Source organism: Opisthocomus hoazin, chromosome 2 (genome assembly GCF_030867145.1).
Source record: "Opisthocomus hoazin isolate bOpiHoa1 chromosome 2, bOpiHoa1.hap1, whole genome shotgun sequence".
Classification (NCBI taxonomy): domain Eukaryota; kingdom Metazoa; phylum Chordata; class Aves; order Opisthocomiformes; family Opisthocomidae; genus Opisthocomus; species Opisthocomus hoazin.
Window position 1 is genome coordinate 3,525,648 of NC_134415.1, and position 22,373 is coordinate 3,548,020.

Consider the following 22,373-nt stretch of genomic DNA (forward strand, 5'->3'; position numbering starts at 1 on the left):
ATGTTAAATTTCAAAGCACAGTGCTTGCACCCGTAGCACACCAGCCCTCTCAGCTAGCCCAGGCGTCCCTTTGCCATTTCGAACCGCGGTCACCCCGCCGTGCTCTGCTGTCTGGCAGCAAAGCTCCGCAGAAATGTCTGTTCCGTCTGAACAGGAGGAAGAACTTCTTCCCTCTGAGGGTGACGGAGCCCTGGCCCAGGCTGCCCAGGGAGGTTGTGGAGTCTCCTTCTCTGGAGATATTCAAGACCCGCCTGGACAAGGTCCTATGCAGCCTGCTGTGGGTGACCCTGCTTCAGCAGGGGGGTTGGACTAGATGACCCACAGAGGTCCCTTCCAACCCCTACTATTCTGTGATTCTGTGATTCTGTGATTTCTGCTGAACGCAGACCCGGGCCGTCGGCTCATGGCGCGGGGGTGACGATGTGCGGCGCGGGGCGGGGGGAGCAGGGCTGCAGACGGGGCTGCAGATGGGACCTCGCTGCAGCACTGCGACAGCGCACTCAGTCTCGTTTAAAAGGAGCAATTCCTCATTTCAAAGCTAGGTGCAGTTGTTAAATATCTCAGCGCTGGGGATCTAAGTCACTAAATAAAGAGGTGTGAAGTCTGTAATGAGTTCAAGGGCAAGTGCAGGGTCCTGCGCCTGGGGAGGAACAACCCCAGGCACCAGTACAGGCTGGGGCTGACCTGCTGGAGAGCAGCTCTGTGGAGAGGGACCTGGGAGTGCTGGGGGACGACAGGGTGACCATGAGCCAGCAGTGTGCTCTGGGTGCCAAGAAGGGCAATGGGATCCTGGGGTACATTAGGAGGAGTGTGGCCAGCAGGTTGAGGGAGGTTCTCCTTCCCCTCTACTCTGCCCTGGTGAGGCCCCATGTGCAGTGCTGTGTCCAGTGCTGGGCTCCCCAGTTCAAGAAAGATGAGGAGCTACTGGAGAGAGTCCAGAGGAGGGCTACGAGGATGATGAGGGGACTGGAGCATCTCTCCTACGAGGAGAGGCTGAGGGAGCTGGGCTTGTTCAGCCTGGAGAAGAGAAGGCTGAGAGGGGACCTTAGAAATGCCTCTAAATATCTGCAGGGGGGGTGTCAGGAGGACGGGGCCAGACTCTTTCCAGTGGTGCCCAGCGACAGGACAAGGGGCAATGGGCACAAACTGAAGCAGAGGAAGCTCCGTCTGAACAGGAGGAAGAACTTCTTCCCTCTGAGGGTGACGGAGCCCTGGCCCAGGCTGCCCAGGGAGGCTGTGGAGTCTCCTTCTCTGGAGATATTCCAGCCCCGCCTGGACGCGGTGCTGTGCAGCCTGCTCTGGGTGACCCTGCTTGGGCAGGGGGTTGGGCTGGGTGACCCACAGAGGGCCCTGCCAACCCCGACCATTCTGTGATTCTGTGATTCTGTGCCTAGAGCCAGGGTTGACAAGCCAGCACTTTTTCAGGTCTGATGAAGGTCTTTTAGCACTTTGTTTCAGTAACAGCTGTTGTCTGAGGAGAGCAGTTTCTCAGTTTCCTCGTCTCACACTGAAGAGGAGCGAGAACATTTATTTTTACACTGTGTGGCCTGAAGCCATTTGTTCTGTGCAAACCGCCCCAGCTGCTCTGTCTGCGCTGTGAACAGCTCGCTCGGGTTTCAGCAACAGCCGAGCCGCAGAGCCGCAGAGCTCCGCAATGCAGTTCACAGAATCACAGAATCCCAGCATGGTAGGGTTGGAAGGGACCTCTGTGGGTCACCCAGTCCAACCCCCTGCCCAAGCAGGGTCACCCACAGCAGGCTGCACAGGACCTTGTCCAAGCGGGTCTTGAAAATCTCCAGAGAGGGAGACTCCACAACGTCCTTCTTACTCCAGCTTTGCAGCTGGGTACTTCATGCTGTCGCAGCTAGACTCGTTCAGTCCCCAAGGGAGTCCGTTGTCTCTGTTACCCATAGCAGAGTGTGCGCCTTTCAGTCTTTTATGTCGTTCAGACGGGTTGAGAGAGATGGATGAAAACCAAAACACTGAAGAAAAAAAGCCAGCCTGCTTTGGGAAAGCCCCTTTGCATACGCTCCTGCTGAGCGAATGTCAAAGCAGCTTTCCCAAAGAATCTGTCTTCCTCTTCCTTCCCAGCAGGGAGTGAAAGCCAGGTGCTGCTGCCGAGGGAGCGCACGGAGCCGTCTAGTGCAGCGGCACAACTACTAGGAGTAGTGGGTAACGGACCTGGAGAAGCGGGAGTAATGCTGCTGAGGCTGATGACAGCTCGTCCCGCGGAGACGCAGCAGTGGCTGGTGAGGGCTGAAGGAAGCCTGGAGGGAACAGCAGCAAAGGGCGAAACACAAGAGGCAGGAGGAGCTTTGGGTTTTTTTGCCAGAGCACCAGCAGGTGATGTTGCAAATACAACAGGCTTCAGAGCTTACTGCTCCCAAACGTTCGAAATCTCACTTTGGTTTCAGTCACTCTAAAACATGAAAAAATGACTTTAAAAAGTCCTTACTGGACTCCTGTTTCTTGTTTTCCACATAGAAGAGTGAACAAAGGGGATATTAGATACAACAGAGCCTACACCCGAGTCTCCTTGCCAACTGGTACGATCGGTTCGATGAACCAAACCCTAATTAAGATAGGAAAAGTCGTTCAGCCTGCCCATGCCAGTGATTCTAACTTGTATATTGCTCCTGTTAGAACAGCCTAAAGCAGCAGATGTTGTATTTCCCCGGTGATGCCCCACTTTCCCCCATCTCCATATCCAGTGTCAGTGAGGAGTTCCCCCTGTTTGTTTTTTCCATTAACCAGGCACTTCCTGGGAAGACGAACAAACCAGTCAGAGGCTACATAAAGAGGTTTCGTGCACATTTCCGCCAAAAATGAGAGACAATAAATCCACTTCTTCCTCCAGAGCCTCTTCGCCAGCACAGCTTGAAGCCGCTGAGAAACTGAAGCAAGTCAAAACCAGACTGCAGCTGGTGGACCTGGCCGGTAGCGAGTGTGTCGGTAAGCGACCGTGGCCGCTGATGGGCACGGATCCTCCCAGCTCTCGGTTCCAGTGGTGGCCTTTACCCCTTTCTGCAGGGATTTGTGCTACCCTGCCTTCACCCAGAGGGTGGTTTAAACCCACGGACCCTGACACAAACCAGATTTGTGGGCCTGATTGTTCCAGTTTTACGCTGGTACAGTTTAACTGAAAATCTGACTGCATAAGCCTAAAATAATCCCCGGGCCGTTACCCATATCGTAGGTATGTTATTTGTTCAGACTGGTTTTATTAGGCCTGTTTTTCTACTCTGAAAATTAGCATGTCTTTGTACAGAAATGTTTAAAGCGCATAAATTATTTAAATATTACAAATAGCTGTAATAACTGATATCACCACGTGTGGGTTTTTCTGCCTTATTGTGGAAAAAATCCTGGAGGAAGTTAAATGTTGAAAAGATAATATTGTTTTCATTGTTTCTTCAAAGCCTTTTCCTCCTCCCTCCTCCTGTATGCACACAGTAATTTCAAAAACTTGATTATTTCCTAAAGGACAAACTTTCTTACCAAGAAAAGCCATGCAGCCAAATGTACCATTCCAGAAATAATGTTTTGAAAACCGAACCAGTATTATGAAAGAGTCTTTTACTTCACTGCCAAGAATTCTTGCTGTTGCTCACCGTTAAACTTTTGTTCTACAGAGAAACCTAATACAATACATTATTTTTTGCGTTAGCTCTAAGTGCTGGAAACTGTTTGGTGAACATGTAAGTGAGCAACAGCGCGTGTGTGTGTTCCCTCAGTTCACCCAGGACAAACATGTACCTGGGCTGGTGCTCGGTGCGCCAGATCCTCCAGCGAAGCCCAGAACAACTTTGCTCGCTTACATGGGTGTTTGAGGTGGCCCAGCACACAGAGCAGACCAACCTCTGCCATCAGCTGCGCTGGTGGAGATGTGAAGATGTTGGGCTTCCTCTGACAGAAGCAAGGGCAGCTGTTAACTCGTAACTGCCTTGAAGTTTGGAGGAGTTTCAGTAGCGGGCATCTAGCGCACTTCAAATGTGCACCAGCACCCTGCCTCGTTAGCTCCACGGCTGTCCTGGGTCATTTAGCCTGGAGAAGAGAAGGCTGAGAGGGGACCTTAGAAGTGCCTCTAAATATCTGCAGGGTGGGGGTCAGGAGGACGGGGCCAGACTCTTTCCAGTGGTGCCCAGCGACAGGACAAGGGGCAACGGGCACAAACTGAAGCAGAGGAAGCTCCAGCTGAACAGGAGGAAGAACTTCTTCCCTCTGAGGGTGACGGAGCCCTGGAACAGGCTGCTCAGGGAGGCTGTGGAGTCTCCTTCTCCAGAGATATTCAAGACCCTGCCTGGACGCGGTGCTGTGCAGCCTGCTCTGGGTGACCCTGCTTGGGCAGGGGGTTGGACTAGATGACCCACAGAGGTCCCTTCCAACCCCTGCCATTCTGTGATTCTGTGAAACCAAAATCCCTGTCCTCTCTCTGTACAGCCCCTTCCTCTCTCTAGAGGTGGACAGAGGGCAGCTGAGAAAACTGTGAGCCCTTCTGACCATCCCACCGCCCTTAGCTCTGCCTAGCACCGATCATGTGCTCTGGGCAAGGAGAACTGCTGGCAGATGCGCCTGCAGCTCATCCCCGATCCTGAAGAAGGGTTGAATTTGAATAACGTGATGATAAACGGTAACAGCAAGTTTCCCTTCCCCAAATGGCAGAGGTAAGGAGAGGAGGAATGAATCACAGAATCACAGAATCACAGAATAGTAGGGGTTGGAAGGGACCTCTGTGGGTCATCTAGTCCAACCCTCTGCCGAAGCAGGGTCACCCAGAGCAGGCTGCACAGGACCTTGTCCAGGCGGGTCTTGAATATCTCCAGAGAAGGAGACTCCACAGCCCCTCTGGGCAGCCTGGGCCAGGGCTCCGTCACCCTCAGAGGGAAGAAGTTCTTCCTCGTGTTCAGACGGAACTTCCTGTGCTTCAGTTTGTGCCCATTGCCCCTTGTCCTGTCACTGGGCACCACTGGAAAGAGTCTGGCCCCGTCCTCCTGACACCCACCCTTCAGATATTTATAAGCATTTATTAGGTCCCCTCGCAGCCTTCTCTTCTCCAGGCTGAACAAGCCCAGCTCCCTCAGCCTCTCCTCGTAGGGGAGATGTTCCAGTCCCCTCATCATCCTTGTAGCCCTACAAGGCTCTGACCTGCACGCTCCTTCAGACTGGTCACAGAGCTGATCTTGACATTGGTGCAGCTTGACCTGCAGACCAAACCCTTCCACTGTCGCTCAAGAGCAGCGTGGCCACGTGCCACCATGCTGGGTGGACAGCAGAAGGGCTTTGTTTCCCCGCATCGATTTCCTTACTACAAATCACACCACAAAGAACGGCACCGTGCAGACTCTGGTGAACGTAAACCCCTCGCGCTGCTCCATCAGAGTTCCCACAAACTCACAATGAAGCGGCTCCGCGCCGTCTCACCGCTGCCCTTTCCTCCGCTGCACTAGGGATGTCTGGGGTGGCCGGTGCGGCGCTGCGGGAGACCTCCTTCATCAACCGCAGCCTGGCTGCCCTCGCGGACGTGCTGGGAGCAATAGCAGAACAGCGAGCCCACGTGCCGTATCGGAACAGCAAACTGACGCGCCTGCTTCAGGACTCCATAGGTGAGGGGTTAGCCTGGCCGCTGTCCGGCAGCGCAGATCTCCCTTCCCAGTCTTCCCCCTCCCCTGTTGGGTAAAACTAGGGGGTGATCTTGTCCTCCTCACTTGCGTGTGGGCCTCTGTAGTCAAAGACTCCAGCTTTGGGGCAGTGTGAGTGCGCGGCGAGAGTGCTGGACTCCTCCTGAATTTGGCTAACCCTTGCTGGTTCCAAGGCTCAGTTTAGGAATACGCTTGGGTTAATCACAACATAACGGGGCCAGACTCTTTCCAGTGGTGCCCAGCGACAGGACAAGGGGCAACGGGCACAAACTGAAGCAGAGGAAGTTCCAGCTGAACAGGAGGAAGAACTTCTTCCCTCTGAGGGTGATGGAGCCCTGGCCCAGGCTGCCCAGAGGGGCTGTGGAGTCTCCTCTGGAGATATTCCAACCCTAGCTGGACAAGGTCCTGTGCAGCCTGCTCTGGGTGACCCTGCTTGGGCAGGGGGTTGGGCTGGGTGACCCACAGAGGTCCCTTCCAACCCAAACATTCTGTGATTCTGTGATCTCTAATAAGATATTGTGCAAAGGGTAGTAATTGCATTTCACTGGTGTTTCATGTCAGCTACAGTCTACAAGTGAAGCTTTAATCTCTATTACTACGGGGTGTAGTCACGTGTTTGCACGTTCCTTAACGTTGTGCCCTGTGGCAGCAAGACAAAGGAGGGAGACGGAACCGCTGCACGGTACGGTGCTACAGCTCCCTTTTGCGTTTGGGTCACCCCCCTCTGCTCCAGCTCCTCACCCATGCAGAGGCAGCTTTAAAGCACGCGTGGTTCCTGCGGTAATGTCGGATTTGTGTCCATCCGTACGCTATAGGAGTCCGTTTTCCCACAGCCAGACAGCATCCGCCCTTTAGTCTCCAGTTCAAGGCACGGACAGGGATTGAGGCACTCGTTCTTCAGAGCTGCTGAAAGACCATTAATTTTGGCTTGAACTTTGAATTTCGCCTAGCACCAAAGTCCCTGCCATGGACAGGGAAAGCCAAAGCACGCAGTGAGTGAGGGAGCTGTGGTACGGGCACTGCGCCTGGCTGTAACCACGCCTGGTGTACGACTTGGGCGATGCTGTTTAGGTGAAGTGTTGAACAGGGCAATTTCTGTCTTTGTTTAATCATTCTCTGTGAACTTTTGATAAGTCTGGTTTGCTTGATTGTCACACAGATAACCCATTGGGCCGTTACCTTGAATTTACAGACAATTCACAAAGCTTAACGAAGTCGCCAGACCCATAACATACAGGCAGACTAACTATAAGGGGGGGAAAAATCAACGTTACAGATTGTGAAACATTGGTTCTGCTGGGGCAAGTGTCCTATTGTTAGACACAGGCGTCCCTTGAAGGAGCTGTCTGTTAACAGCCCTCCTCACGCAGAGTCTTCTGCTTCATAAAAGCAGTGGTGGTGGCCTACGCTCGTTGTTGTGTACATCAATACATGACCAGTGTATAACTTTCTGAAAATAATGAGGTAAATAAGTATATTTTGTCTTTCTCCTGCTTTTAGGAGGTGATGCGAAGCTGTTGGTGATGCTGTGCATCTCTCCTGACCAGAAGTACTTAACAGAGTCAATGCAGTCTCTGGGATTTGGAACCCGTGCTCGGCAAGTTCAGAGAGGACAAGTCAAGAAAAAAAATGTCCTGGGGCAGAGTAAAGCAAAATAAAACCTAAGACTCGTGTGGATTAAAGTATTATTAATGAGTTCCTCGGACTGAAATGCATATTGTTGTCCTAAAGCCATTCTTTTAGGTATGAACTGCCAGATAAAATAAACAGTCCTCAACATGGCATTAGCAAGCCATAGACCTGCTGACAATGTTCTTGCTCCAAAGATAACAGCACGTGCTGACAACAGCTGCCAACCGTGGTGGAACGGCATGGAAATAAATCGGGCTTTTTTAGGAAAGCTACTTCAAGGCACGGGTTTGGTCGTGTGTTTCCTTTGGGCAAGCAGAACTGAGCCAACAGAGCCCTGCTGTAGGATGGCTCGCTTCTGAAAGGCTGGGGGTGAAGTCTGGTTTCTCAGTAGAAGACGGGAGTCTAAATGTGGTTCCAGTGCTTCAAAGCAGCACGTGAAATACTTCCCCTCAGCTTGGATTAAACTGAGATACGTCGCCGTGGCTTGCTCTTCTGCCTCGCACGGATGGGGCCGCTCCTAAGGCTGGGAGGAGGGTGAAGGAACCCATCAGCCGTGTTGAACGGAGCTCCGTTCTCTGCTTTGAAGCAGGAGATGATGGCACTAGCGAGATGATGGAGAAAGAGCAGTAAGGCTTCACCTGATGCCTCTGGGATGTAGAATGGCTGGAGCGAATCCCAGCTCTGCTGTCTTCGCTAAGACTACAGCTTTGCCTGTTTTGTGGTTTGTTTTTGCTCCAGGAGTGCTGAAAGGCCCTCAACTACAGCTCCTCATGGGAGCTCCCTTGTACGACTGTTTGAGTAGCAGCCTGGCCTGGTGCTTCGCTTGCGTTTCTGAAGCAAGGTAACCACACCACGACCTTGAAGATGTGCCTGCATGTTATGAAAGGATAAGTGCACGCTTCCTATCCAGCACATGACTAAAACACCCAAAATCCAGCCTGTGAGATGATGCTTCACAGAATCACAGAATATTTGGGGTTGGAAGGGACCTCTGTGGGTCACCCAGCCCAACCCCCTGCCGAAGCAGGGTCACCCAGAGCAGGCTGCACAGGACCTTGTCCAGGTGGGTCTGGAATATCTCCAGAGAAGGAGACTCCACAGCCCCTCTGGGCAGCCTGGGCCAGTGCTCCATCACCCTCAGAGTAAAGATGCTTATTGTCTTCAAGGGGCTTTCACCCTCTTACACCAATGCTGAGGCAACATCATGCAGGGTTTGTGAATGAAGTTACATCTTTCCCAGGAAAGTTTTCCAGAAGAAGATTTTCCAGGAAATCTAAGCAACGTTAGAGATGAGGAGTGGCTCTGAGATGAGCAGCTGGGTTCAGATAACGCCTGCTGTGTTCCGTGCGCTGCGTTATTGCTCAGCTGAGGCCTCAGGACCCGCGCTGAATTGTCACCTCCAGCAATCACTGCTCCAGACAGAGGTCAGTGGTAGGTCACTGCAGGAAGGCTGAAACTGCAGCAGCCGGCCCAAAAGGCCGGAGTTTATAGTACCCCAAGTCACTTAACCTTCACGAGCGTAAATATTTATCCAGAGGTTACATAGCATACTGTGATTGGAATTTCACCCTTAAACATACGACAGCTGCTGTGCTGCGTGCAGCGCTCCGCTGCTCATGATTAGCATCGCCACTGGAGAGCTGTGATAATATTTGTTGTCCTGAATAACGTCATGAGGGTAAAAATTCCTTAACTTTACTGATTCCTGCAGTAACAGATGGGTAGGAAAAGCATCTGGACACAGGACCTTCCGAAGCCGAATGCTCGCTCAAGCAACCTCGGGTGAGAAGGCGTCCGAGCGAGGACGGGAGCCGGCTAAACGCAGCGTGGGAGCAGACAGCGTCACGCTCAACTTCAGCTCCCGACAGGTCGGGGCCCTAAGAGTGGGTGTGATGAGGGAGGGCTGGCTGATTCCTCCGACATCTTTGAGTAAGTTCCTCAAAGACTTGTGAGGACTTGGAATTTCCTAAGTGTTACGCAGGGATGTGACTTGTCACGAGCTGCGCTTTCCCTTCTGGAGCTGCTCTTCAAAACTCGGCGTTTCTTTACAAGCTGTGTGTTAGGGGGGAAGCAGCAATACTTGTTGTTAAAGCTGAGAAATAAACCCCTCAAATGGCAGCAGATATCAAAAGTTGAAGTTTCTACATTAACATTAACTCTGCCAAACTGTGCCTACGCAGCGTTGCCTGTTCCCGTTCCCCTTGCCAGCGTAGCGTATCCCTCGCTGTTCGACCTGCGCCAGGAAGCCGGCAGGATCCGCAGGGCAGCAAAGCCAACATTTTCATAGAATCACAGAGTGGTTTGGGTTGGAAGGGACCTTAAATCTCATCTGGTTCCAACCCCCCTGCCATGAGCAGGGACATCTTCCACCAGCCCAGGGTGCTCAGAGCTCCATCCAACCTGGCCTTGAACCCTGCCAGGGAGGGGGCAGCCACAGCTTCTCTGGGCAACCTGGGCCAGGGCCTCACCACCCTCATGGGGAAGAATTTCTTCCCAATATCTCATCTAAATCTGCCCTCTTTTAGTTTAGAGCCGTTCCCCCTTGTCCTATCCCTGCACCCCCTTGTGAAAAGCCCCTCTCCATCCTTCCTGTCAGCCCCTTCAGGCAGTGGCAGCTGCTCTAAGGTCACCCCGGAGCCTTCTCTTCTCCAGGCTGAACAGCCCCAGCTCCCTCAGCCTGTCCTCGTAGGAGAGGTGTTCCAGCCCTCAGAAAAAAACCCCTCTCCTACAGTTTTGCTCGAAGAACTTTCCAGTTTGGAATTTCCTGGGGTATAGAGATGCGATTGCTCAGTGCTGGTGTCAGCTGTGATGTGCTGAGAGAAAGAAGGGATCCCCAGAGGGCCCTTCCAACCCTGAACATTCTGGGATTCTGTGAATTTGGTCTTGTGAATGCTTCGGTATTCAGCATCCCGTGCCAAGCTGGCCAAGGAGGCAACGGCGTGAAGCCCAGGGCCAGGCGTTCATGCCAACGTACCCCAGCCCCTTACACAGAGGTGGAAGCTGCTTCCACACTGTGAGCACCCTCACCCTGGCACCCTCGAACCTGTGGGCCCAGCGTCCTCCCAGAAAGCGGAAAATTCGCATCCAGTTCAAAGATGAAGGATTTGAGCTCGCGTCTCTCCCCGCGCGAGTGCTCCGGCGTGCAGGATGTGGGGCAGGGAAACTGGGACTCTGCCAGACCAGTCCCCACATCCCAACAGCAGCAAGTGTCTGTTTAGGGTAAAATACACCGATATGGGTACACACAGACCCACACAAAATTAGCAGGAGAAGTCTAGACACATCTGGAACCAGACAATATCCATCCAGAACCAGACACCAGACCTACACAAAGTAAGCAGGAGAAGTCTAGACACATCTGGAATCAGACATTCACCTTCAAGTTAGAAGTCCAAGATTTGGCCCAAAAGTACAGACTGGTGCCCACGTTTCCGTTTGGATTTGTCATTACAGACGGAATTTATCAGCTCCGGTGGGTGGTTCCCCCACAGCCAAGGGAAAGGGATGACCAGGATGGCTTCCAGCAGGCACCTCTGGCTCCCCAGCCTAGCGAGGGAGTCCAGGCGCAGGGCTTGGAGCCCCCTCGCTCAGTTGGCCATGGCCAGGGAAACTGAGTGCTCAAGGACCTGGTTTCGAAGGACGTACAACCGCCATGGAGGTTCTTCGCTTACTTTTTTCAGCCTTGATCCCCACCATAGCTACCCAGCTGCAAGGGTGAGCTCCGCAGCGCTGGTCCGACCCGCTGTCCTCCAGCGGACCTGTCCCCAGCTCACTCTCAGCGCCCAGCTCTCCGCCCCGGGGAAGGGTACGTACGGCCCGTGGGGATGCTCCGAGGGCTGCCCTGCGCCGCGCACGCGGCCAGGGGGCTCTGCATCCACCCCCTGGGTCACAACGTCCCTTCACAGAATCACAGAATCGTAGGGGTTGGCAGGGACCTCTGTGGGTCACCCAGCCCAACCCCCTGCCCAAGCAGGGTCACCCAGAGCAGGCTGCACAGCACCGCGGCCAGGCGGGGCTGGAATATCTCCAGAGAAGGAGACTCCACAGCCTCCCTGGGCAGCCTGGGCCAGGGCTCCGTCACCCTCAGAGGGAAGAAGTTCTTCCTCGGGTTCAGCTGGAGCTTCCTCTGCTTCAGTTTGTGCCCGTTGCCCCTTGTCCTGTCGCTGGGCACCACTGGAAAGAGTCTGGCCCCGTCCTCCTGACCCCCACCCTGCAGATATTTAGAGGCATTTCTAAGGTCCCCTCTCAGCCTTCTCTTCTCCAGGCTGAACAAGCCCAGGTCCCTCAGCCTCTCCTCGTAGGAGAGATGCTCCAGCCCCCTCCTCATCCTCGTAGCCCTCCGCTGGACTCTCTCCAGTAGCTCCTCATCTTTCTCGAACTGGGGAGCCCAGCACTGGACACAGCACTGCAGATGGGGCCTCACCAGGGCAGAGCAGAGGGGGAGGAGAACCTCCCTCGACCTGCTGGCCACACTGCTCCTAATGCCCCTTAATCCTCCCGGCCACCCTGCAGAGCTCTTATCAGCGGGGCACAAGGAAGCGACGCGACCCACGAGTGCTTCCCAGCACTGCATCTCATCCTGGGGTTAAAAAAGCAGCAATTGAAGCAGCCAACGCCCCTGGCCCACTCAAAACCTTGACCTACGCTGACATTTGGAAATTATATATTTAATTTCCACGTGTGGCTTCGTGCCTTGGCAGCAGCCGCACCGCAGAGAGAGGCTGCTCTTGGTTTTAGCCAGCCTAGGAAAACCATAATTAGCACTGGAAGGTTCACAAGAATGTTTAATTTGTCATTAAATTGCCGATTCCATTTGACGAAGCGCTCTTCCAAACCTCTGCAGAAGACGCGGCGCGGGCAGAATGAAGTGGTTGTTGGGAAAGCCTTCCGGCGCCCGCTGCGGCCGGGCGGTGGGCTCGAAGCCAGACACAGGAGGGCACGGGGCGAGCTGAGGGAAACGTTGCCTACAGCACTTTTTTCTTACATCCAATTTTATCGAACCGGGTTTCATCTTGCAATGCGTTTGCCCCTTTTAATTTTGTTTCTGTGAAGGGAGACAAAAAGTCACAGAATCACAGAATGGTTTGGGTTGGAAGGGCCCTTAAAGATCATCTGGTTCCAACCCCCCTGCCATGGGCAGGGACATCTTCCACCAGCGCAGGGTGCTCAGAGCTCCATCCAACCTGGCCTTGGACCCTGCCAGGGAGGGGGCAGCCACAGCTTCTCTGGGCAGCCTGGACCAGGGCCTCACCACCCTCACAGTGAAGAATTCCTTCCTTAGATCTAACCCAAATCTCCCCTCTTTCAGCTTGAAGCCACCACCCGTTGTCCTATCACTCCATGCCATGGTCACAAGCCCCTTTCCAGCTCTCTCGCAGCCCCTCCAGGTACTGGCAGCTGCTCTAAGGTCTCCCCACAGTCTTCTCTTCCCCAGGCTGAGCAGCCCCAGCTCTCCCAGCCTTTCCTCCCAGCAGAGGGGTTCCAGCCCTCGGATCATTGCTGGGGCCTCCTCTGGCCCTGCTCCCACAGCTCCAGCTCTGTCCTGTGCTGAGGGCTCCAGAGCTGGACGCAGGACTCCTGGGGGGGTCTCAGCAGAGCGGGACAGAGGGGCAGAAACCCCTCCCTCGCCCTGTGCCCACGCTGCTGGGGATGCATGTTGCCAGGTCATAGAATCACAGAGTCATTAAGGTTGGAAAAGACCTCTAAGATCATCAAGTCCAACCATCAACCCCTCACCACCACATCCAGCTTTTCATCCCCCAGCACCCCCAAGCCCTTCTCAGCAGGGCTGCTCTCCATCCCTTCAGCCCCCAGCCTGTATTTGTACCGGGGGTTGCCCCAACCCAGATACAGGACCTCACACTTGACCTTGTTGAGCTTCGTGAGGTTCACACAGGCCCACTTCTCCAGCTTGAGATGGATCACACAAAGCATTTGGAAGAGGATTCCCAAACTCAAAACTTGAATGACATGATGTGGTGCTCCAAAGTCACCTCTTGTTTGTCCAGTATCTGACAAGGCTCTAACAACTTGGAGATCAGCTGCAGAAAACCTGCTGAAGTGGCCAAGTGACCAGACACATTCCAATGTTCAACCACCAGGACCCAGACGCAGCAGCTAAAGCAGAGAATTGCAGTGCTCCAGGGCAAGCATTTAGATTCAGCTTCGATAGAAACAAGGGGGAAAATCCATGGATATCAAACTCCGGGAAGGTGAGATTTGCACATCTTCCCCCCCGGCGGCAGGCGGAGATAGGAGCACCTCTGCTCTTCTCCCTGGAGAAGCACAGCTGAGCTGAGTTATCATCCCCTTGCTCTTCCAGCTCCTCCAGCTTCATGCCTGCAAGTATCGTCTCCTCCAACACGTGTCTCCTCTTGCCCGTTTTCTGGTACATCAAATGACTGTCCTGGTGGGAGGAGTCGCTGCCCAGCCGTTCACTCAAAGACAAGCACCAGGAGGAGTACTTTTCTCTCTCATTTTCCTCTGGACTTTACTAATCAGGTCCTTCCCTCTCCTAAACAGAACTAAAACCAAAACAACAACAACAAAACCCCAGCCCACTGCTTTAAAAAGCTCTGGAAGCCACAGCAGAAGCTTTGAAGATCCAAGAGGCAGAAGATGACACTTCCTCCCTCGCTTCAGACGTTTGGGTTTCGAGCAGCACGAGCCTCCTCCACCTCTTCCTGAGCACACACAGCCTCTGCCCGCTGCGTGCTCCGGGCTGGCACCTGGAATAACGGGAGCTCCAGGTCCTGCTCCTGGCTTTAGCCACGGGCCTCTGACACCTCCAGCCCCGCGCGCTTCGGCCAGGCAGCGCCGGCGTTCCCGACGCAACGTGCATATCGAGTCACAGAGTCACTGAGGTTGGAAAAGACCTCCAAGATCATCAGGTCCAACCGACAACCCAACACCACCACGCCTGCTAAACCCTGTCCCCAAGTGCCCACCCGCTGGGTCTGCTGCGGACACAGCCAGGCACAACGCACGTGGTCACACACGATGCCACCATCGCAGGGCGGTGAAGGCAAGGAGACGCCGCACCACAGGCACAAGAAAGCAGAAGTGTCTGGCCTCCATGAAGGCCAGAGAGCCTTGGACACCATCTACCCCCCATCAGGGGTGGAAAGGGAGGAAGAGAAAAGGGCACAGAGTCCTGAGGGAGCTCCGATGAAGTTCTGGCAGCCGCAGCGCATGTGCCCTGGGAGAGGACGCTGCTGGACAACTAACAGACGTGAGGTCAAGGTTCTCTGCCACCCAAGAGACCAGGACTGCAGAGCCAGGCAAGACATAAAAAACCCAACAGAGGTAAAATAAGCCCTGGCCTAACAACACAGCTCCTCCCAGTGACACAGGAGGCTCCTGCCAAGGTCCTGCTGCCCTTACCATCACCGCCTGCAGCCCTTGCAAGTTATCCCTCACACCAGCACGTCCTGGGGAAAAGCCAGCAGCTTCTCCACTAGCACGACCCTGGCAGGGCGAAGGAAGAAGGGGTTTCCAGGTCCCATCCCAGCAACTGCTTACAAGTCCTACAGCGAACAACGTCTGGGCAAGGCTGAGAGGCGAGCGAGCCCTTGCCCACCACCCCAGCAGGGCTTGCTTCTCTCCTAGGCAGCTCATCTGCAAGACCTCGACGCTGAAGACAGCTCCCAGAGGGTCTGCAGAGACCTCCTCCTCTCCCTGTCTCTTCCCCTCAGAAGACGGCTGATATCCCGTCCCTTGGTTGCCCTCCCATGTGTCACCCTCCACCTGGACCTGCCAGCAGCTGCAGCACGGCGAGCACCCACACCACGGGGAACCCCTTCTGGCCCTGCACTTGGGCAGAGGAGAGGGCTTGGGCTGAGGGACCCCAGAAACCACCTTGTGCTTATCCACGCCCGAGACATCATCGCTGATGCACCCATCCCTGCTGTCGCCGGGGCTCTGCGTGCTCTCCACGCGTCCCGCACCCCGGCGAGGAGCCGTACCTGAGGCTTTGCCAGCACCGGCCCGCAGGTCGAGATGCAGCTCAGAGCCTGTGGGATGTCATCCACAAAGCAGGACCAGAGCGGTGGCAAAATCATCACAGAGTGTTCGGGGTTGGAAGGGACCTCTGTGGGTCACCCAGCCCAACCCCCTGCCCAAGCAGGGTCACCCAGAGCAGGCTGCACAGGACCTTGTCCAGGCGGGTCTGGAATATCTCCAGAGAAGGAGACTCCACAGTCTCCCTGGGCAGCCTGGGCCAGGGCTCCGTCACCCTCAGAGGGAAGAAGTTCTTCCTCCTGTTCAGCTGGAACTTCCTCTGCTTCAGTTTGTGCCCATTGCCCCTTGTCCTTTCACTGGGCACCACTGGAAAGAGTCTGGCCCCGTCCTCCTGACACCCACCCTGCAGATATTTAGAGGCATTTCTAAGGTCCCCTCTCAGCCTTCTCTTCTCCAGGCTGAACAAGCCCAGCTCGCTCAGGCTCTCCTCGTAGGAGTCTGGCCCCGTGGAAGCTTTGTAGAGCCTTTAAAGTCCGTTACCACAGAGGTGCCGGCTTGTCTGAACGCTCAGCCGATGCTCTGGAGATGCCCTTGGGCAAGGCAGCCTCCAAGGGCTCCTACCCTGCTCCGGTTGTTCTGCAAACAGGAGCAAATCAGCGTCCTTGTGGCTGTAGAGCTCTCCCTGAGCTTGCCAGCCCTGTATTTTTCAGCAGTAATTCTGCTTTGGATCTCGAAGTGGTTTGTGCTGAAGCAGACGGCAAAGCAATGGTTTGTGCCCTCTCTGTTATTTGCAGCGCATACGTTAAGCAAAATTGTCCCCAGCTGCTCCCACAGCCCCAGCAATGATCCGAGGGCTGGAGCACCTCTCCTACGAGGACAGGCTGAGGGAGCTGGGGCTGTTCAGCCTGGAGAAGAGAAGGCTCCGGGGTGACCTTAGAGCAGCTGCCAGTGCCTGGAGGGGCCTACAGGAAGGATGGAGAGGGGCTTTTCACAAGGGTGTGCAGTGATAGGACAAGGGGGAACGGCTCTAAACTAAAAGAGGGCAGATTTAGATGAGATATTAGGAAGAAATTCTTCCCCGTGAGGGTGGTGAGGCCCTGGCCCAGGTTGCCCAGAGAAGCCGTGGCTGCCCCCTCCCTGGCAGTGTTCAAGGCCAGGTTGGATGGAGCTCTGAGCACCCTGGTCTGGTGGAAGATGTCCCTGCTCATGGCAGGGGGGTTGGAACCAGATGAGCTTTGAGGTCCCTTCCAACCCCTGCCATTCCGCGATTTCCATGAATAAAAATAAAGCAGAAATTAAAACACAGCGGCTGTGCTGTTCGCTAGCCCACGTTCAGCTGCCCGGCAGTCTGCCAGCGAGGATGAAGGCGCGTTTTGCTGGTTACATCCCTGCGGCAGGGCAGCGGCCATGGACGCGGGGGTCGCTGCCCGCAGCCTGACCCTGCTCGGCACAGCCCTCCCCTGCCAGGGCCGGGCCGGGCGGCAGCGTGCCCCGAAGGACCAGCCCCGAGATCGCGGTTCGGGCCGCGGCCGCGGGGTTAAAAACTCGGCGGGTTGGGCCTGCGGGGGGGGGGTTTGCGGGCCGCTCCCCTCCCGCAGCCGCCCGGGAGCGCTCCGGCACCGCCCGGCCCCCTCAGCCCCCCCCCGGCCCCCGGCCCTGAGGCGGCGCCCGCCGCGCTCCTCTGGCGCCGCCCCGCGGCCTGGCCCGGCACTGCCGCCCCGCGGGGAGGAGGCGCTCGGGGGGGCCCAGGGCAGGGAGGCAGCGTTACCTGACAGGGGGGTGCAGTGAGGGGGCTTGGTCTCTGCTCCCCAGTCACCAGCGATAGGACGAGAGGAGATGGCCTCAGGCTGCGTCAGGGGAGGTTCAGATTGGACATCAGGAAAAATGTCTTCACTGCAAGAGTGGTCAGGCACTGGCCCAGGCTGCCCAGGGCAGTGGTGGAGTCCCCATCCCTGGAGGGGTTCAAAACACGTGTAGACATGGCACTTCGGGACATGGTTTAGCAGGCGTGGTGGGGTTGGGGCGATGCTTGGACTTGATGACCTTAGAGGTCTTTTCCACTGTTGGTGATTCCATGATCCAACAAGGTCCCCCCCTCAGCCTCCTCTTCCCCAGACTGCACAGCCCCAGCTCCCTCAGCCGCTCCCCATCAGACTGGTTCTCCAGCTCCTCCTTGCTCAGAAGCACTCAGCCCTCAGCGTCCCAGAGCTCACTGCCGAGGACTCCACCGAGGAGCTGCCCTCCCTGGGGTGCTGCACAACACCCCACCAGCTGTAGCCCGCACCTTCAGAGCTGACCCCCGCACTCCCCACCCCTCAGCGCCCATCCCCTGCCCTAAGATCTCCCCCGTCCCACGCTGGCTCACTTCACCCAACCCACACCGCAGCTGCTGGAGAAGCCCAACTCCACCGAGCAGGCGAGAAGGTTGTTGCCCAGCCAAGAAACAACGAGAAGTGACAAAACCCTTCAGAGCTGGGCGACTTAACATTTGCCTGTTATTTAATTTCACCGCCATAAAAAGCTGGGTGTGTAACCGAGCCGCCTCCTTCCAGCACCCCCAAACCGAAGCCGGAGGAGTCTCTCCAGTCCTTGAGAAGTTACGTGCTGGAAGCCCAGCGGGCAGTGGAACACGAAGTACAAGGGGGGAAGTCATAAGAATGGGGGCAACGCTACAATAGTAAAATACGCAAAAAAAATTTGTACCTTTATTTTGAACGCTTGCTCCTGTGTCCGTAACATCTCAGAGAAAAGGAGAAAAACTATTTATGAGGGCACGCCGGTCAGGAAGCTTCTCCAAGGGACGTGAACAGTCACGCTACGGCGCTCCGTCACCGATCCGCGTCCCAGGACCACCGGGAGGCTGCCGGCGCGAGGAGAAGCCTGTGGAGCCTCGGGGTTCGCCAGCGCCAGCCGAGCTCACCCGAGCAAACGGGTCTCTGCAGCCGGCCTGGCTCGGACGGAGACGTCGCCGACACGCGCCTCGCGGAAGGGAAAAAACCTAAAGATACGCAATTAGCGTTTTCTATCCATACTTTATTGCAAGTGTACATATAATTCTTTATATTTTATTTTCAACAAGAAATTCCTTTCATGGAAAGGAGAAGCTTTTACCATTAAAACAGAGCGATTATACCACGAGTATTTTACAAATATGTACAAACAGCGGCAGCGAGTTTCTGCCATCGGCGGATAAATGCTTACACGTTACCAAACTAATCCAACCCAAAAAGTAACAAGAGACCTAAACCCGAAGACAGACAAACAAAAAAGGCCTATTATTAACAGGAACAGTTTTTTCATACGAATACAAAACCTTGCATAATCGATATTCACAGTGCTTGTAAGACACGAACTCGCTCCCAGTGTTCACTGCGCGTCCGGCCTCCCCTTCACGTGTGACCCGGAGCGCTGGCGGGAGCCGTGGAGACCACCAGGAGAAGACCCTCAGACCTGGAGACCCTGCCACGAAGCGCCACAAGCAAGCCCCGCGTCCGTGCAGCGCCAGGGATGCTCCCGTGAGAGCCAGTGACACCGTTTTTGAGGCACGGGTGTGTTTTTTCCAGCCAGCAGCGGCGGGATTCCTGCTCCTCGGCGGTTCCTCCGAACGCCCGGAGCCACCAGCCACCTCACTCAGATACGGATGCGACGGTCTTCAGGACACGCCTGCACGGATGTGAGCACGTGGTGGACACCTTTCCAAACTACTACACCCGCTGAATTTTGAGGTTTTTTCCCCCTGTTAACAACTGTTCCCAGAGCCACGAGTCAAGGTCCCAGCTGTGCTCCCTCCCATGGCTTATGGCCAAATGGGCCCCAGCTCACAGGGAGCGACCAGCAGCGGGCGGCTTCACCGGCAGCCAGACGTCCTGCACCCACTCAGCCCCCTTTAGGGGTGCTTGGTTTCTTCATCACCAGAAGAATGAACAGCGTGATCAAACCCCAGCCACGGCCACGGCCAGCTTGTGGCCCTCATTCAGCCCTGGGACGCGGAGCCAGGGCTGGGCGCTGGACCCACCTCGCAGGACGCAGAGCCACCGACGCCGCTCCGTGACCGCAGACGCACCTGGACGCTCTGTCTCCACACAAGCAGTGAGACCGCACAGATTCCCTATTTTCAGAGTTTATGGGAATGTAATTTACTGGACAACGGCGGCGCCTGCGAGCCCACCAGCCTCCCGGTCGCGGCCTGGCTTCCTTCCCTTCCCGACCTCGCCTATCGCCAGCTTCCGAGCCACCGACACTGCACCACACGCTGCCTCCACCAGCAAGATCACATCAGTCTGCTGTCTGCCAAGAAATTATCAGCTTCCACTTTCCCAAACACTGGTATCGACGAGGGAAGGGGGCACTCGGGGAACACAAGGAAGGGAATCGAGCAAGCTTACATTTATTTGGATGCAACAAGGCAGCAGGATGTTTTCCACACCAAATGCTTGAACCAGACAGCGTAATTATTGTTATTTCCCGAGTGAGAGCCAGCACAGCCAGCTCCACCACTCAGAGAACACCACCAAACCAGCACCTTGGTGTGGCACACGAACACCCCACGCTTCCACCATCGCACAGCACCACACTGACCCCTCCGTGACTAAGCTGGACGCAGTGCTCTGCCTGTCCTTCCCAAGCGACCTTCTCCAGCCTGCGTTTGCCTCCTAGAGGAAAAATTTCTAAGGAACAGATTCATTAAAAACAAAGAAAAGAACGGCATAAAAGTACGATTTGAAGCAAGGGGTGATCATGCCTGGAGGAATTCGCCAGTCACACTCCTGTCTTCAAAAGCCAGTCAGTTAGCACTCTGAATTTGTCTTCTGCACTCTCAGAAGCAGCCAAGACGTTTGTCTTACCCCCTCCCTCATCCCCCCAAGGATACACGCGTTTATTTACCAATCTGCACCGCGTGGCAGCAGCAGACAGCCGAGACACAGTTCCCTTTGTTGCATTAAAGAAAGGAAAGAACCCTGGTGAGGCCCCATCTGGAGTACTCTGTCCAGTGCTCAGCTCCCCAGTTCAAGAAAGATGAGGAGCTACTGGAGAGAGTCCAGCGGAGGGCTACGAGGATGAGGAGGGGACTGGAGCATCTTTCCTACGAGGAGAGGCTGAGGGAGCTGGGCTTGTTCAGCCTGGAGAAGAGAAGGCTGAGAGGGGACCTTAGAAATGCCTCTAAATATCTGCAGGGTGGGGGTCAGGAGGATGGGGCCAGACTCTTTCCAGTGGTGCCCAGCGACAGGACAAGGGGCAACGGGCGCAACCTGAAGCAGAGGAAGTTCCACCTGAACATGAGGAAGAACTTCTTCCCTCTGAGGGTGACGGAGCCCTGGCCCAGGCTGCCCAGGGAGGCTGTGGAGTCTCCTTCTCTGGAGATATTCCAGCCCTGCCTGGACGCGGTGCTGTGCAGCCTGCTGTGGGTGACCCTGCTTGGGCAGGGGGTTGGACTGGGTGACCCACAGAGGTCCCTTCCAACCCCAACCATTCTGTGATTCTGTGGAGAACGCACGTTGTATTTGGCTGGACGCTTACAACAAAACAACACAACAAGAAGTAACCAACTTCTGTCAGAGCAGGTCTTGCTCCCAGTGAAGCGGACGGGCAGCTTGAGTTCTGTACAACAGGGCCATGCTAGACGCTTCCGCACAGCCCCCCAACGCGCTCGGAGTGCGGCCTGGCCTGGCGGCTGTCAGTAGCGTCGCAGCAGCACCAACTCAGGACGCCCGAACTACCTGCGCGCACAGATGGACCGCGGGAGAAAGGCAGGAAGATCAGCTGAGACAGGCTTTAAATTCCGTGCTGATAAATCCATCTAGACAGTGTTTGCTTTACCGGCTCCGCGTCAGTTCTGGCCCACCGGTTTTGGTGCTGGTGGCGTCACCGCTGATGGCCCCGTCGCCACTCACCGATTACGGAGCGGAGTAACAAAGCTGCTCACAACCTCCTGCGAGAAGCAGAGTGACATCACACGTGTTAATGAGGTATATATTTCCACGATGAGCTGTCTCCCGGTGTGGAAGAGCTCCAATCTCATTACACCACGAACTCCTCCGGGAGCTGGTCCTCTCCCAGGAGGTCCAAGGAGAGGCAGTTCATGGATCGCTTCCCGTACAGGGCAGACTTGGTTTTGCAGTCCGCCGTGGAATAAACGCAGCCGTAGACAGACAGCCTGTCCTCCAGGCTGCAGCCAAACGTGTAGCTGTGGGACGTGTCCGAGGACAGCGTGGCACTGAGCGGCGGGTGCCGGCGCTGGTGCAGGCGGATGTCGTCCAAACTCCGGCTGTGCTGCTCCACGCAGCTCCTGCCCCGGGGTGATCCGACCTGCCAGTGCAGCAACACACACACACAAGAATGAAAACTGGCTATGCACACTACAAGTTTTCCAAAAATTGTTCTTCCACTCCTCCAGCACAGCCCCACCAGCCTTCTGCAGGACCCTGGCTTAATGAAGAAGCTGTGAAGCGTTAAGAAATTACGAGTGCACTAAGCTGCCCCACCATGTGGAGCCAGGTCCTCATCTGTCTGCACTGGGGCCTCAGCGTTCCGCGAAGGGACGACACACTCAGCCAGCATGGAGACCTGGATGGCCTGACGCTTCCTGGCGGATCCACGCCATCACCCTCAAGCAGACAAAGTGCACGTAACAAAAAACTACCCCAACTGCAGGACAAGGGGCAAGGGGCACAAACTGAAGCAGAGGAAGTTCCAGCTGAACAGGAGGAAGAACTTCTTCCCTCTGAGGGTGATGGAGCCCTGGCCCAGGCTGCCCAGGGAGGCTGTGGAGTCTCCTTCTCTGGAGATACTCCAGACCCGCCTGGACAAGGTCCTGTGCAGCCTGCTCTGGGTGACCCTGCTTTGGCAGGTGGTTGGGCTGGGTGACCCACAGAGGTCCCTGCCAACCCCTACCATGCTGTGATTCTGTGATTCTGTGAGTTAGTGGAAGTCTGACAAGCTGAAAGGGAGGTTCAGAAGGCAACAGCAGAAACTAACAGGCTACAGCATCCACAGCTCCCCGAGCACAACGTACAGTTTCATCGCCGTGACGCTGCTCAGCAATGAAAACAGAAGCCAAAAGGCAGCAGCATCTCCCGGCAGCAGCATCTTGCTGCACAAGCTGCAGCGACTCGGCCTCGGAATTACTGCCTGAGACATTTCCAA

The 22,373-nt window shown here is 55.5% G+C and overlaps 2 protein-coding genes across 6 annotated transcripts in view; one reads left to right on the plus strand and one right to left on the minus strand.

Moving 5' to 3' along the window:
* Positions 1-9,358, plus strand: part of KIF25 (kinesin family member 25) — a 52,206-nt gene extending 42,848 nt beyond the window's left edge. For 2 of the 4 annotated variants that reach the window (XM_075411928.1, XM_009944119.2), the window contains 3 exons: positions 2,755-2,952; positions 5,448-5,603; positions 7,140-9,358. In XM_075411928.1, coding sequence (XP_075268043.1) covers positions 2,755-2,952; positions 5,448-5,603; positions 7,140-7,297 — 512 coding nt within the window. In that variant the 3' untranslated portion in view covers positions 7,298-9,358. The remainder of the gene's footprint in view (positions 1-2,754; positions 2,953-5,447; positions 5,604-7,139) is intronic. The other 2 variants (XM_075411930.1, XM_075411929.1) reach the window with 2 other exon arrangements.
* An 8,893-nt stretch (positions 9,359-18,251) lies between these two features.
* The window catches only part of FRMD1 (FERM domain containing 1), a 43,734-nt gene continuing 39,612 nt past the window's right edge, over positions 18,252-22,373 (minus strand). For both annotated transcript variants that reach the window (XM_075411932.1, XM_075411931.1), the window contains one exon: positions 18,252-21,536. In XM_075411932.1, the coding sequence (XP_075268047.1) occupies positions 21,249-21,536 (288 nt within the window). In that variant the 3' untranslated portion in view covers positions 18,252-21,248. The remainder of the gene's footprint in view (positions 21,537-22,373) is intronic.